This window comes from Malaclemys terrapin, chromosome 23 (genome assembly GCF_027887155.1).
Source record: "Malaclemys terrapin pileata isolate rMalTer1 chromosome 23, rMalTer1.hap1, whole genome shotgun sequence".
NCBI classification, from domain to species: domain Eukaryota; kingdom Metazoa; phylum Chordata; order Testudines; family Emydidae; genus Malaclemys; species Malaclemys terrapin.
In genome coordinates this window covers 16,674,127-16,686,450 of record NC_071527.1, presented here as the reverse complement: position 1 = coordinate 16,686,450, position 12,324 = coordinate 16,674,127, and the positions used below count along the sequence as shown (strand labels likewise).

The following is a 12,324-nucleotide window of genomic DNA, read 5'->3' as shown; positions in this document are numbered from 1 at the left end:
TCAGCCGACCCCATCCAGCGGGACGGAATCGGGGGGGGGGGGGTGACTCTCTAGACACGTTGTAAAGATTTGCCTCTGACTCCCCCCCCCCAAGCAGGAAATAAAATGACCCCCTAGATTTCTAATAAAAAAAAAAGACAATATTTGTATTTATACCCCCCCCCCCCGAATCCCGGCGCTCAGGGCCCGATCCTTTCCCCTTCCATTGATTGCAATAGTGCGGGATCGGGCCCTGGCTGGGGAGGGGGACGCAGTGCGGAGCTCCCCCCGGCCCCTTTTCCTTCTCTCTCGTCTCCTGCCTGCCCCCCTCGCGTTCCCCCTTCCCCACCTCTCCTGGGGCTGATCTCCCCCTTCCCCCCCAAGGGCCCGGCTCGTAACAATTCACTCACGGCCACCGCTCCGCAGCTCCCTTCCCTGCCCTGCCCTGGCCTCCCCCCCCGACCCCCCAGCCGCGCCAGAGACCCGAGTAAAGCGCCCCAAACCCATGGGGGGGGACCTAAACAAAGCCACCAGCACCCCCCCCCCCCCTCAGCTCTGCCAGCTTGCCACGGCTCGGCAGCAAACTTCCTGCAGGGCTTCACTTGCCCAGACTTTCCTCTCCTCTCCCCCCCGGTCCCTCTCTTCTCCCTCCCCCTGCCGCCACCCTCCCTTCCCCGCACTGCACCGCTCGAGCTGGAAGGGCGGCACAGAAGGTGGCATTTCTCCAGGCTTTGCAGGCCAATCTCCTTCCAACTTGAGCGAGGCGTTAGAGTAAAAAAGGGTCCAGCCGAGGAGGAAGGAGCGAGAGCCCGAGACGCGCCGGTCGCGATTTTCCTCCCAACGCCAGGCGGAAACCCCCACATTTGTTTTTCCTCCTTTTTTTTTTCCCCCTTCCCTCCTTCCCGGGATCTGCGCGAGGCTCGCTCGCTCCCTCGCCTTGGCCAAGGCGTCGCTAGTTTTCCGGCTCCCGCTTCCGCTGCAAGAAGTCGAAGGGTTTGTGGAAACTTGAGAGCAGTTTTTCCCCCCGTCTGTCTGGTTTTTGTTGTGTTGTTTTTGAGAGAGAGGGAAAAAATGGGTTTCTGATGTTTGGCCAGTTTCCCTGCACCATAATGGTACGTGCCATGAGAATCAATAATTTCCTCTCTTATTAATACTTTCCCTTCCGACGCAGCAAACAAGAGCTCTTTGTATTCTGCAGATCGAACCTCTGCCGAGGCATTTGGCTTCTGCTTTTACTTTACAAACTCCAGGGAGGGAAGGGGGGGGTCAGAGATGGGGTCTGGACGGTGAGTGTGATTTGCAAAACCGAGATGGGGGTGATGGGCACAGCCAGACCCTCGCAAAAGGGGCAAGGGTTTGGGAGGAGAAACCAGAGAGAGAGAAACGGCCAACCTACTGTCAGTGATTTTGCTTTGCAACTTCGGGGGTTTATAGCTTCTGGCTTTAAAAATGCAACCATAGTCCCCTTAGGATGAATTTGCTTTAAAAAAAAATGTCACCACACAAGAACTATTCCGAAACGACATCAAAATAACCCCCCCCCCCTTAAAAAAAACCAACCACTGGTCAGTCAAATCTGGGTAGGTGTTTCAATAGACAGACTAATGTAATATCCTAACAGTAAATGTCTTACTTGTCTTGAATGAGTCCCTGTGGCTGGCGAATGAGAGTGTGGAAAGATCATATATGAGATTACAGGACATTGTGTGTGTGTGTGTGTGTGTGTCACAGGAATTGCTTGTGCTTCATAACAAACAAAAGCGCTAATATGTTTCCAAGCCACTTTCTAAAGGGCAGCTTGACACCCCCAAAACACAAAGCTGTGGGGTGAAGAGATCAAATGCTTGTAGAGGCTACTCAGAGAAGAGGGGAATTGTCTGAAAAGAGAATGTTACTCAATTGACCCTACCCTGTCCTGACTTGGGAGTCAATAGGATACCGCTGATTTTCTAGGGCACTGGTGAGTGTATGTATGTGGTGTATTTTCTTCAGCAGGGATCGTGCTGTAGTGAGTCTGTTTTTTCAGCAAGTGGGAACCCTTTTGGGGGATAAATTCAGTGGCCTGGTCAGTTGAAATAAGACAGAGGTTGTATTTAAAGCCTATACTGTACTAAGGAGTTATCAAGTAATAGGCCCCCCCTTTCTTTTGAATGAGAAAACCTCTATTACCAGTGGGGGGAAAAAAAACTCTAATTGAACAGTATTTGCAGCTCTAGGGAAACCGTTTGAATTTCATTTTTAGCACTGTTTAAAAAATGAAATTTTCCTTTTGTGTGTGTGCTAAGGCCACACACACCCTTACGAAAATAAATAAACTAAGAGAACACAATTAAGCAATATTTTTATACAGGGGTGAGTGAGATAAAGTCCAGAGCACTTGGTATAAAGCCAAGTTTTATTCCAATGTGTGGATTTGTTTTTTTATTTCTCCCCAATGAGATAAAAAGCAAACTAAATTTAGGGAGGACAAAAAAAGAGGGAAAGAAAAGCAACCACCCACAATTTATTTACTTCTTGATTTGTTTGATTAGTATTTTGGGCTGGTGGAATGTGAACTATCAGCGAAGAGGGTATGGCTGTGTGTGTCGGGAAGAAAGTAACATACTGCTATAGGAAAATCCACATGGGACGCGAATTCAGAACGAAGATAGGCTCACACACCTGAAAAGCAGTGGCCAGGAATCCAAATTCCTTTTGCCAGGGGAATATTTTAGCCAGAACTGGAACAAAGTCTTTATGTATTTATTTACTGCAGTGACCGGGCAAGACTTATTATTTGTAAAGGGTCATTACCACGTTGCCAGTTCCTTTTCTGAACTCTACATTGCAAAAAAGCCTTTGGCCCCAGGTGCTGTGGGCTTGGAGCGAGGTTATACCTCAGAAGCGACTATGGGCCATTTTGGGGAAGGCAGCAGGAAAAGCCGTCTTGGTCTGTTTTATGGCAAACTAGTGCCGCAATTGGGACTTTATAAAAAAAAAATCGGATTGCAACAGTTTTAATGCATGTCATCCCCCTCATCAGTGCAACCCTGTTTTGTTTGTTTGTTTATTTGATTGCTAGGCAGTGACGGGGGGGGGGGGGAATTGATAATGGCTTTCCTGCCTGTCTCGAGGAGGAGAAAAAAAATGGGGTTGCGGGGATTTGAAAATACCAACAGCTGAATTCAATCTTGGCTTTGCTGTGTTTAAAATAGTGAACTGCCTTCTCCGTTGAATTGAAGATTGAGCAGAGATATTGTCCCTACAGCTTGGCCAAGGAAGCAGAGTTTACTGCAGTGTATATATATTATTAGTTGGATTAGCATATGTATTACAGTTTCTCCAAAGGTGCCATCTGAGGTTGGTTCCCTTTTGTGCTAGGGGCTGTACAGATGGCCAGGGACAGTTTACAAGAGAAAATTCCTTCTTCCTGTAAAGATGTGTGCATGTGCTTAATGTGACGTACGTGTCCTGAGCGGAAAGTTAACGCTCATGTGTTGGACAGGATCAGGGCCTAATGAACAAAACAGACAAAGCGTGGTTCAGAAGAAGGGAAACTGAGGCCCAGAGAAATTCAGTGATTTGCCCAAGGTCACCCAGGAACTGTGAATTCAATCAGAAGGCCCTGTGTCCCAGTGCCTTAACCTGTAGTCTATAGATATAGATATTTAAAGCAAACCAAAAGCTACCTCCTTGGAGACACTGAGTTTTGGCATATTAATTTCCTTTCATATGGCAGAGAGAGAAGAAATTTAAAATAAGCCAATACAAAGTAAGCAGATGCACCTCTTTTTCCTATATCTTGATAAACCTAGGGATGGGTTTTTGCAAAGCCGCTTTATTTCGTAGCTCCGTGAATTTTCACTCCTACTGGGAAGGGAGGCGGGGGTGGGGGGAATGCCTTGATGCATCTGAAGGAAAACAGTTGCAGGTGTGTGAAATAATTCAGATCCATTCAGATTCCTCTCCTTTTGCAAACAATCTTTTGTTTGTTTGTTTTGTCCATCTTGCAAGAAAGCCCAGCACATTGTGGGGGGAGGGGGAGCTCGTGGAGGGGTGCTTGTTAATTTGAACATAATCCATTGATATTAACGAACAAATGCACGGAGCGCTCATAAACCCATTGCAGATTGCGTCGGCGGAATAGGACTGTCTGTTTGGAAATCTTTGCTTAGAGGGACGATCTGGCCTAGTGTGATCGTTGGCTAATTGGCAGGAAGCTGAGATGTTGGTCACAGTAACAAAGTTTCTGAATAGTCATCAAGAAAAACATTTTCAAAAGTGCCTGAGTGACTTAAGAGCCTAAATCCTACTGGCTTTCCGTGAGATTTAGGCTACTGGGGGCCAGATTTTCTAAGGTCTTCTGGTGCTTACAGACACAGACGGGCAGCTACAAAAGCTTGAAGTCAGTGGGAGTCTCAGTATTTGGGAGGGTCTGGGGCTAGTTGCTTATCTGCATTGGGAGGTGCCTGAATACATTTCAGGTGCCTGAAATCTGGCCCTTCGCAACAAAAGGTACATTGGAAGCCAATAGCGTTTAGGATTCTAAGAGCAAGCAGAGAGCCGCAGCATGGCCGCGGCTGGCCCTGGTCAGGTGACTTGGACTCGCAGGGTTTGGGTTGGGAGGAGGATAAAAATGGCAGTGGAGACGTTGTTTGGGAGACCCCGCAAGTGGGGAGGGTCTCAGAGCCGGGACTCCAGACCAGGCCCAAACATCTACATGGCAATTTTTAGCCTTGTAGCCCGAGTCCCGGGAGCCTGAGTCAATTGACCGGGGCTCTGAGATTCGGTGCCGCAGGTTTTTTGTTACAGTGTAGACATACTCCTGGGTGCTTTTGAACATGTTACACCAAGAGGCTTGAGGCCTAGATGAAATCACAGGGTCAGATTCTCCTCTCACTTCATGTGGGGTGGCTAGGGTGACCAGATGTCGCCCGATTTTATAGGGACAGTCCCAATATTTGGGGCTTTTTCTTATATAGGCTTCTATTACTCCCCCGCCCCCCATCCCGATTTTTCACACTTGCTCTCTGGTCTTCCTAGGGATGGCCCCACAGCAGACAGTGGGGCTTGGTCGATAACCTGAGAGGGTGGGGTTTGGCCTTTGTTTTTTTGGGAGGAGTTTGGCGGCTGTTCCTTTGTGGTGGCCTCTCTCCGTGCAGCCGTGGTCACAAGCTGCTGTAGCCAGAGGTGGATTGGGGGCTCGAGGGCCTGGTTGCTCTTGAATGTCATGTTGCCGTTCCCCTCGGTTCTTGTCTGGGTTAATCCTGTGCTTGTGCGCTCGGCCCACGTGTTAAATTTTGCACTAGGCTCTTGGGGAGATTGGTGCAAACATGAGGGCATTGGGCCATGTCAACTGACAGAAGACAATTAAAAACTGGGGCCCAGATCCAGCACTTTATTTAGGCTCCTAATGTCCCCTGAAAGCAATCAGAGGAAATCAGTAGAATTTAGGAGCCTAACTACCTTGGTGGATCTGGGTGTGGGCGGCTAGAAGCGAAACTCTGATTTTACAGCAATGACACCATCGCGGTTCACTAAGGCAGTAAACAACTATGCCTTGTTGGTCTATTAGACACCCGTACCTGTTACTGGTGTAAAAGCGTTTGCTGAGTCCCCTTTTCACTTTGCTGACGTTGCTCCTGCACCCCCTGCAAGCTGAATTAACAAAAGGGGCTAATCCCGCAGTCCTCGCTTGGACAAAGCTCCCGCCGACATACCTGATGCAAGCATCTCGGCCCAGTAACTAGCCTGGTGCTTGTAGTAGGGTGACCAGACAGCAAGTGGGAAAAATCAGGACGGGGGTGGGGGGTAATAGACTCCTATATAAGACAAAGTCCCAAATATCGGGACGGTCCCTATAAAATCGGGATATCTGGTCACCCTATGCTTGTAGTGTCCCGTCTCAAGTGCTAAGCAGAACTGGCTTACGGCAGCGCTGAATGCGGCAAAACTCGGTTTAGAGCAGGGTCTGGTCTGGGAGGAGCTGCCAAAACTGAATGTGGATTTAGGCCGCTTGTGCGTTCAGATCCCGGGGCCTGTGCTGCAGTGAGTTACCTAGTGAGATGTGAAATTAACCACGGCCCACTCCCTCCTTGGTTCATACGGGGCATGATGGAGGGCTTGTTTGCTGGGGGTAGATTTCACCCGGAGTAGAGCTGCTCTGTGCAGGGGGGAAAGGCAGCTCTGCGTCACCGCTTGGTGCTCAGAAGCCAAGATTTCTTATTTTAAACCTGGAACATCTGAATTCAACCAACGCTATTAAAAATAAGCTGAATATTCAGTTCAGATCTGGAGGGAGCGAGAGGTTTCTTAGAGATGAGGTGGGGGGGAATGGAAGCAATTCTGAGGAGAGACGAGATTTTGCTCTCTGCAAAGTAACTTTTGCTGCCTCCCGAACTCTTGCCTGGCTGTACCTTAGAAGCATATGCAAGCCCGGTTTATTTTGACAGAAGTCTCTTTCTCTGAGCTGCCTGGATTCACACACACACACAAAAGTGACACTTCCCCTCCCCAACCCCCCCGCCTTTCCCCTGTTGGCAAGTGTTAGTGTGAATCTGACTGGAGCAGAGTTCAAGAGACTGCTGCGTCAGTTGCAAAACAGTGTTGCCTCTAATGGAGGGCAGGGGGGGTGGGGGTGCGGATTTTACACAGATTTGGCGAAAAAGAATGTATATATCTCTCATCCAAAAAAAGCTTGAAAACACCTAGAAATGTGGGTACGTGGGAGTTGTAAAATTCCAAATACCTTGCGATTTTATGTATTTTTTTTAGCAAAAAAACCCAAAAAAAGTAGATGCCTTTGGAAAGGGGGGGAATAGGCACATTTGAGTAACACAGCCGCAGCTCCTTAGATCCTGAAACACATGTCAGACTAGATGATCAGAACGGCCTTCAAATCCATGGAGGTCATTAATGTAGCAAAGCTGAAAGATCTCAGCCTGAGGAGAACTACATTTAAGCTACATTTGTAAAATCCATATTTAAGGACTGAAACAAAACCTGTCTGATTTTTCCCCTCTCCCAAAGAAGCTGGCCGCTCAGCAGCTCCCACAGATTTCTGTGAGATTTGGGGGTGCTCAACCCTTCTGAGAAGCAGGTCCACTTTGGTGCTTGAGCCTGGAAGTACTTCCTCGTGCATGCAAATTGACTCTAGCGAGAGCCCCTCCAGTGCAGAATATTGGCTGAATTGGCTAATCGTGCACAAGGGGGCTGAAAGCAGAGGAAGGGGGTCTGTGAGTAGGGCTCTCGCTTAGGACTTGTGAGAGGTGGGTTCAAATCCTTGCTGTGCTGTCAGCGTCCTTGGCAAGTTGCTGTACTACTTTGTGCCTTGGTTCCCCCATCTGTACCGTGGGGATAATAGTCCTGTCCCGCCCTCCAGGGAGGCTGGAGGATAAATACATTAAAGAGTATGCTACACTTTGAGATCTACTGCTGAAAAGTCTCTCTAAGAGCTAGGACTTATTGTAGGGCGAGCAAGGGATTGCAACCTGCAGCTGGGTTTGGGTTGTCTTGCTTTGAATGTTTTTTGGCCTCAAAAATTCCAGAGGTGTGGCTCAAGTTGTTAAGCCCAGATGGGAAGGTTTGTCCCCCCAAATTTGGGGACGGTTCACTCTAGGGCCTCAGGCTCCGCTCATTCGAAAGGCAGGAACCATTTGCAGAAGGTGGCTTTGGCTTTGACACACCTTTCACACCCAGCCAGGGCCCAAAGGGATTTTAAAATCGAGGCTGGGGTGGGGGGAAATCTGTCTGTCGATGGATTTCGGATCTCAGCGTCTGGCAGTGAAGGCTTCCATTGTGAGCGCCGGGCTGTGATTTTTCGGTGGCCCCTTCCCTTCTGCCTGTTGTGAAATGATTTGGCTCCTGGTCTCCGTTTTTAACACGACGGCCAAACGTTGGTGTTGCTGCTTCGTGGCTTTCGGCACTCCCTGCGCTGACAGAGGAACAGGCCTGTGTGTGTATGCACCGCTCCAGCAAACTCCTAGCATTCCTTCCACATAAAGCGATCCCATTCGAATTCCTGCACCCCCCGATCGTAGGCCTTTGATTAGCCTCTGTTCTGTTCTATTTCGGTTTTTATACCACGCTCATCGCCGTCACTCGTATGGGCCAGCGTTAGAACAGCCAAAGCACCCTGCAACATCGGGGCTGCCATCCCACACCCGCAGCCTCCTCATTAACAATTTGCCAAGTTATTTCCCCTTTTCTGGCTGGTCTGACATTTTCTCGATCCAGTCCTGCCCTTGCGAGGGAAAAACTGCTGTGAGGGATGGGGACTTATCCTCTCATAATAAATTATCCCCAGTATTTCATTTGGAGAAGTCCCACTCCGGTAAATGGTGCAGAACACCTGCTTTTGTTTCTCCCCAGAGGTGGCTGCATTTCAGTAGTTGTTGAAGATATATATAATTTGCATCACCTTTGCTGAATTATTCGATTCGGGGGCAGGGGGGATCAGAAAAAATGAAAACATTTCCATTTTTTCATCTTGAAACGGCTTTTCCTTTCAAAAGTGTCTTGAGTTTTATTAAAAATTCAATTCCAAATTGTTTTAAAGCAGTTGAAATTGAAATGAACCATTTGGATGGTGTCGAAACAAAATGCTTTGTTTGACCTGAAATTAGATTTTTTTTCCCCGTGCCTCTCGATTTGCGGAACATTTTTGAAAATGTTCATTTTCAGTCTGCCCCGAAACTCTTTCCCCCCGCCCCGACTTTGCCAACGAACTGGCAAATGTGTGATTCACCCTGTTCTGTTGTAAATGTCAGCCATTACGAACCTCCTCCCAGAGTGTCCAGAGACCCCCCGAACTAGATACTGACTTAGAAGGCCCTTCAGTCCAGCAGACAAAGGCTTAGCCAGATGCCACGAGACACGTTCAGACTGGGAATGGGGTGCAGATTTTTAACAGGGAGAGGAATCAACCATTGGAGCAACTGGCTAGTTCCGCGCGGGATTCTCCATCGCTTTCAGTGGGGATGGGACGTCTTTCTAAACGACGAGCTCTAATTCAGCCAGGATTTATGGCCTTGCTACAGCAATTGGTGTGTGGGATCCTGTGACCCGCGCAAGGCGGGTGTCGGGGACAGAGGATCAGAGAGTACTGTCCCTTCCGGCTGCAAACAGCCATGAACTAGATACAATTTCTCTGGGCTTGTGGGTGGGTTGTTCTTTTTTTTTTTTTGCAGCTACTTTTTAGAAGACAAAATTACAATATGTTACCCAAGTGAAAACTCATATTTAATTTTTTTCTCCCGTGTTACTAAGTAACATTTCTTAAGTGATTGAAACCAGAACTAAAAAAACCAAAACAAATCTAATGTAGTCATTCTCAGGAGACCTGGGCTGGATTCATTCGATCCCTCTCACTCCCTTTCTCTCCATCCGGCTCTTAGCGCTCTCATTATCGTAGTACGTGTTTTATAAGCGGCAGGGTGATCCAATGAGTGTTATAATGGGAGTCAAGAGAGCTGACTTCTGTTCCTGGCGCTGCCGAGTGCCTCAGTTTCCCCATCTGTAAAATGTTTGTACAGCAGTGTGAGATCTGCTAATGAAAACTGCTATAGAAGATGTAGGGGTGGTGATGGTGGTGGTTGTTACTATTTGATTCTTCTTCCCCATTTACCAGTATTGCCGACTCTGGCACTTCGATTAGAAAAAAAATCTCTCACTTAAAATCCTTTGCTGGAAGCCCCATCTCCCCGGCATCTTGGAATTTTGGTAGAAACTTGGCTTTCATTTACAAAAGTGAAATATAAATAAAATGAGAGAATTTTTTTTTAAAACCCACCATTTCTAGCCGTAGTGATTGTGGAAAAATCTTGAAAACGTGACCCCAAAGACTTAATAAAAATCGGAAGGCAAATTGTTATTCTTTTAAAAGATTTAATGATTTTAAAGCCCAGCTCCCAGTTTTTTAGGGCAGGGTCTGCCTCTAGATTTATGCGGTGTTTATTCTCCGTAGGGGGCAGCGTCTGGTCATTTTCACTCGCTTTCTGTCTCTAAATTGCTTTCACTTTGATGCCAAAGAGTAAAATTGATCCCCAGCTCATGGTTTGTCCCCCAACTAACTCCTAATAAAAGAACTGTTTTGAGGGCTTATGGAGTACTGGGGCCCTAGGGTAGCTCCCTATAGATGGGTGAATGTCCCCCCCCAGTGAATGTTACAAGGTGGGGGGATGGGGGTGTTCAAAGGGGCTAAAGAACAGTTTCGATTAAGAAAAAAAAAGTCTTAGTGATTTTTTTTTTAATTTAAATTTTAAGAGTTAAGTTCATTTTGGGCCTATGCCATTTCTCAGTGCCCATTTAACAATTCTTATTAATATTAGATCAGGGTCATGCTGCACAGACACACAGTGAGCGACAGGCCCTGCCCCGAAGAGTTTACTGTTACATTTGTTTACAATCAAGCCTGATCCTATGAATGATGAACAAACTGCGTGGCTGGTAGGATCACTGACAAGACGAGGGAGAGGCAACAGGCCAGAGAGATTGTGTGACCTTACGCATGGAGGACTGCGCTGGGTGTCAGAACACCAGGGTTCTATGCCTACCTCTGCTGGCAACCTTGGGCTAACCAATTTGCGCCTCGGTTTCCCCTTACAGGCATTGAGTGTGAGCTGGGTAGGGACTGTCTCTTACTCAGTGTCTTTGCAGCTGAGGGTCTGATCCTACTATAATAAGAAGCTGGGTGAGTGTATTAGCAGTTAGGAGGTGGAAAGCCAGGCAAAATTATTTGATCTAAACTTTTTTGGGGTGAAAAATACAGATTTGAAGACCCCGCAACATTTTGCTAATTTGTGTTGGTTTTGCGGCACTGTTTCAATTGGGGAAAAAAAATTAAAACAAACCCCACCCCCCATCTAAATGTTTCAGATTTTTGATTTTAAACTATTTTTTTGTTTCAAAATGGCCTCGTTTGATTTTTAAAAGTTCAAAGAGGCTCCAAATCGAAGCGGGATGCTTAATTTTGAGTTGACCAAACCATTTAGTTTGACCCAAAATGAGTGTTTCTCCCTCCCCAAATTTTTAGATTTTTTGGCAAATGTCATTTTCGGTTCAGTCCCAAGTGAATTCCTCCCTCCAGATTTTCAGAACAGGGAGTGAACCAAGAAATCATTCTGTCACCCAGCTCCACCTACGGGTAGGGTTTATAGCTGTGCTAAATGCCTGTATCCCCATGGGAAATAAGGAGATTAATCATGGGGGGAGAGACATTTTGCGTCTGTCCCAGGGTGCATGCCCTCAGAGCCAGCGGCAGCAGCCCCTGAATTAGCATGGTGAGGATGTCAGATTGAGTGGGAGCCTTTGATGTCATTTGTGATGAAGACAGAGTGATTCTCTTGGGAATTTCAAGTCCGGGCAATAAGACAGGTCTAGGGGCTAATTGGCACATGCAGGCTTCGAATGCACACGTACTTGGCTCCCTGGCCGGCAGTGGGTGTTGTAGCCGATCCCCACACCCAGTCTGTAAGATCGGGAGAGGAATGGGTCTAGTGTGTTAGAGTGGGGATGGGGGAGGGCTAGGACTCCTGGGATCTGCTTCCCGCTCCATTGCTGCCGCGCTGTGTGACCTCAGAGTGCCGGACAAGTCCACCTGCTCCCCGTTCCTCAATGTCCCCATGTCTAAAGAGGACGAGGACGCTGACTGACTGAGGAGGGGTTAATTAAACCCAGGGAAGAGCTTTTGAGCTGGGCAGAGGGAAGGTGTCTGCGAAGGGTAGGCTGTCTTTGGTGCAGACGGGATCCCCTGGGGGCAGACGGACTCCTTGATTTATTGTGTTCATTAGACCATGCTGACGGATTTATCCCATGTATTTCAGGCCTGGGCAGGGCTGGTTGGGCAGAGACGGGTGAGAAAGTTGCCTCAGAGGAACTCAGGTACTGCAGGTACCGGTGCTTGGCTCTCAATGTTTGGGCTGGAGTGAGCGATGAGTTACTGATCTCCAGCTTTGGCTAGCTGGGGACAGGCTGTGCCCATATGCCCGTGTGAGGCAAGATGGTGGAGCAGTGAGGGTGCCACCGTGGGCACGAGACCGCATTCAAATGTCACTATGTGCCTCAGTTTCCCCACCTGTAAAAGGGGGGAATTCCCAGGGAAGGGGTGGGTTCTCCATCTCTTGATGCCTTCCAGTCCAGCCTGGCTGCCTTTCTGGGAGACACTTGAGTTACTGGGTTCAGGACAGGGGGAACTGGCCGACATCGATTGCTCTCTGTTGGTCAGGCCAGGCTAATGGGTCTACTGGCTTTCCCATACACCGTCCCCTGTTTGTGTCTTACTCCATAGCTTGGCCAGGCTGCATCACAGCCCCCCCGGTCCCCCATCCTCTCTGCACCCCAGCTCCCCCCACCCTGCACCCTCACAGC

At 48.1% G+C, this 12,324-nt stretch overlaps 1 protein-coding gene across 6 annotated transcripts in view; it reads left to right on the top strand.

Moving 5' to 3' along the window:
• The first annotated feature begins 670 nt into the window (after positions 1 to 670).
• The window catches only part of NFIX (nuclear factor I X), a 144,357-nt gene continuing 132,703 nt past the window's right edge, over positions 671 to 12,324 (top strand). For 2 of the 6 annotated variants that reach the window (XM_054012717.1, XM_054012718.1), the window contains exon 1: positions 672 to 1,091. In XM_054012717.1, the coding sequence (XP_053868692.1) occupies positions 1,062 to 1,091 (30 nt within the window). In that variant the 5' untranslated portion in view covers positions 672 to 1,061. Of the gene's footprint in view, positions 1,092 to 12,324 lie in introns of all 6 variants that reach the window. The other 4 variants (XM_054012723.1, XM_054012719.1, XM_054012725.1 and 1 more) reach the window with 4 other exon arrangements.